Source organism: Blastomyces gilchristii, assembly GCF_000003855.2.
Source record: "Blastomyces gilchristii SLH14081 genomic scaffold supercont1.16, whole genome shotgun sequence".
Lineage (NCBI taxonomy): Eukaryota > Fungi > Ascomycota > Eurotiomycetes > Onygenales > Ajellomycetaceae > Blastomyces > Blastomyces gilchristii.
In genome coordinates this window covers 1,656,585-1,660,331 of record NW_003101667.1, presented here as the reverse complement: position 1 = coordinate 1,660,331, position 3,747 = coordinate 1,656,585, and the positions used below count along the sequence as shown (strand labels likewise).

The window sequence follows — 3,747 nt, the reverse complement described above, 5'->3', positions numbered from 1 at the left end:
ATATGAAACTGCAAAAACAAGAGTAACAATTACTGAATGAACATCTGCTGATCTTGAAATTGTACACATAATTACAACAAGCACAAGGCTTCTCAGAAAGAGAGAGAGAGACACAGAGAAATACAGGAAGCAGAATGCAGTGTGTGAACAGCTTATTCTCACAATGACATCTCAGACAAGGTGTATAAGCCTCATGCCTGTGAGTGTAAAAGAGTATGATATTCATGTTTCTGTGTTCAAAAACATGAATATCTTTCATCTGCATCACAAAGTCAGATGACAGATGTCAGAGAATAGACTGATACAGATCTATTATCTCAAAGAAATTTATCAGAGTGAATATATCTGTAATATTGAATTTAATAATTGTGAAAAGTTTCTTGATGTCTGTGAATGCCACAACTTCATGTATAATAAAACTCATAATAATTTTCTCTAAGAATAGAAAAATCAGTGTTAGAAAGAAAGAATGAAAAAGAAAAAGACTTACAATCTTAATACTGTTGAGAAGAGAGATGATTCTTTGATATGAATAAATAATTGTTTTATCATGAATATTTAAAATAAATGTAATAATCAGTGTCTGTGATCAAGCTTCAGATACTTGTGTTATATGCAGTCTTTGTATAATAAATTGTTTTAGAGATTAGTAAGAAGAGTGAGAGTGTATATACTGAGAAACATGATTCATTAAGTCTATACAACATCTTCTTAAAACAGAGAGAGCTGATAATGAAAGCAGAAGCAGTAGCAGAGGCAGAGAGAGCAGAAGTAGCAGAAGTGAAGATTGTGAGAATGAGAATAGCAGAAGTGAGAGAACTGAAAACAGGCATAAGAGTAGAAGATTGAGAAAGAGCAGCAGAGAGAGAAACAGTGATAGAAGAGATAGAGAGAGATATAGAAGACCTGATTATATATGACACAGACAATTTCTTTATTATTGTAGTCTTCAAGTTTTCAATCAATGATTTAACATTGAGATGTTCACTATCATTGATGAATGTGAATCTATCAACATGTGAAGATTCTATATAAATAAAAATAAACATCAGTATCTATATTCATATAAAATTATGTCAGAAAACACAATCAGAAGTCTGCTGAGAAGAAAAACAGTTAAGAATGTATGAGAAGATGAAGAAGATGTGTCATTTATAGTAATATGTTCTGATAATCATTAGAAGAAAACAAGTTCTGATTATATTTCATAACATATTATACTGACTGCTAATAAACTGCCTGATATAGACACTATGATTACACTTGTTATGAGAATGAGAAGCCATTGTCAGAAATGCATATAATGTGATAGATGAACTAATAGAAGATGTTAAACAGAAGAAGAAGAGATAGAGATCTTGAATAAGATGATAACATTTGATGATGATGATAATGAAGAAGATGATTGAAGAATGAAAAAAGTTAGTGAATGAGTGATATAATATAGTAGAAGTTTCTTTGTGAGAGTGTAAACAGAATGCTAGCTGAATCAGAAATAGACTACACTATTGTGAGTGCTAGTGACGCGCTAATCTGCATGAAGCTAGGATGTACATCATGATCACATGAGTGTGACTGAATCTGGTGAGAGAGAATGAGGTTTGAGAGAATATACAATCACTGAATAATAATGCAGCTGCTTTTGAACATGCTTACACTTCTGATATTGCTTATGAATGTAAAAGGGGCCATAGCGGCCACTAATTAATTTAGTGTACTGTATATAAGAAGCTAGCGTACGCCTGTAATCGTACGCTGGCTCAAGCAACCTTTGAATCACACATGAAACAACTAAATACATTCTTATACAAGTTTATTCTCTATTTTCTCATGAAAACTACACTTCTCTGATATACTGTGATCAGAGGTATTAAACTGTCTGATAATTTCATATTTTACAATCATGAGTTTCTTAATTATTTCTCCTTGTAATTGTTCTCAGTAATAGTAATAAATATCTTAGCTTGAGTTGAACTTTCACATCATTCTCACCTCTGTCAATGAAATTGTCAGAGAATCATATATCATCAGTGTAACAGTTGAATATATACTCTTAACAATTTTTCATAACTCTAGAATTGATTTGATGTGTAAATTCATTGAATCATCTTGAAGATAGCAGTCAAATTCAGTTTTATAAGTATATAGTTTTACCTGATTTTCAGTTGTAATCAATGTATGCAAGTTCTGTTTCAAAGTTAGTATTATAGTTCTATATAATATGAAATGTTATCAAAGATTGTTACTTATTAGAGAATTATATTTCACTGTCTTCATATCTTTAACATCTACTTATTCAAATCTCTAATAGTTGACATTGTAGTAGTCTTGAGTTAATTTAATATATAAGTCTCATTTCTTCTCTGTTCAATCTTGAGAAGTATAGATATTAACTTAAAGAAAGAGATCTAGTAGAGCTGCTACAGTATAATACTCTGTAAAAGATTGTTCAGTTTTACTGTAATAATATACTAGTTTATCTCTTACAGTAATAATAGCCTGTACTATAGTATTATCTCAGACTGAATTTCTTTTTAAGTGATTCAACTGCTTCTCAAGATAAGTAAATAAACTGTTATACACTTATCAGACTGACTGCAGTATTAATATATAAGTAATTGAGACTGTCTTCATTATCTTATAAAACTGAAACAGTAAATCAATCACATATTTCAACTGAGTTCACTTCATATCAGAAAGTTTCAATATCTGAATCTTTTCTTAATCAGAGTGTTACACTCAATAATTAATTATCTGATATAATTGAAGAGTCTGAACAGTTATTTTATCTATTAAACTTCATTATATTCTAACATTCTGTATCATATTCAGTGATGTGACTGATTTATTTATTTATTAAATATTATAAAATTATTATTATTATTTAGAGAAGATATAAATTGTATTAATAATATTTCAAATCTATGATATTTAAATTATTAGTCAATCTATTCAAAATTAACAGTAGTATTATTAAAAAGTATTATTAAAAAGCAATATTAAAAAGTATTATTAAAAAACATTATCTTTTATAAAGTGAATATTAAAGTTACTTAAGTAATCACTTTTATCTCATTCTTATCTCAAGAATCAGTTATCTTATTATTTATTGTCTTGATATTAAGATTCTTTATTAGTGTTTACATCACAGGTTGAATTATATAAGTAATACAGAGAATATGATCTTGTTTATTATTTCAGAAATACAAAGTCAATTTTTACTTCAAGCTCTTTATCATAGTGTAGTTATTCACAGTATTATCAGTTATAATTATAAGAAGACTGAGACTAATATCTTAATAGTTATTTTTAATCACTGTTATTAATATCTCTATCATATAATTCTCAGTATAACTACTGATTAATGATTTAAATTTAATTAATATCTCTTAATAAGTTCAGTTCTTATCAATGTAATAACATATAACTCTTATAAATGTAAGATTGTTTATACTAGTTTATGTATTCACTGTGAGAGACACTCTTTGATAATTCTTCAACTCTGATTCTAGATGTTGTATATTAACTTTGTAGTATATCTTGAGATTGAATCAAAGACAGAATTGATATAAAATATAAAGATTTGAATTAAGTATTTAAAGAAGTGTTCAGAATTCAGAGTTTTCAATTGATTAAAGAGAAAGATTCAGAGATATATATATATAAAGTAATTATTTATAAAAGTTATCAGATAAAAGTTATAGAATCAGAGTACTGATATAAGATTATTTTCACATGATTTTCTTC

General features: G+C 27.6%; 1 protein-coding gene across 1 annotated transcript; it reads right to left on the bottom strand.

The window, feature by feature from the left end:
• Positions 1-682: 682 nt before the first annotated feature.
• BDBG_17529 (uncharacterized protein) lies at positions 683-1,027 on the bottom strand (the record flags this gene model as incomplete). The annotated part of the gene is made up of 1 exon (XM_031725222.1): positions 683-1,027. A coding segment is annotated over one exon (344 nt), but the record flags the coding sequence as incomplete, so codon positions are not given.
• Positions 1,028-3,747: the final 2,720 nt, after the last annotated feature.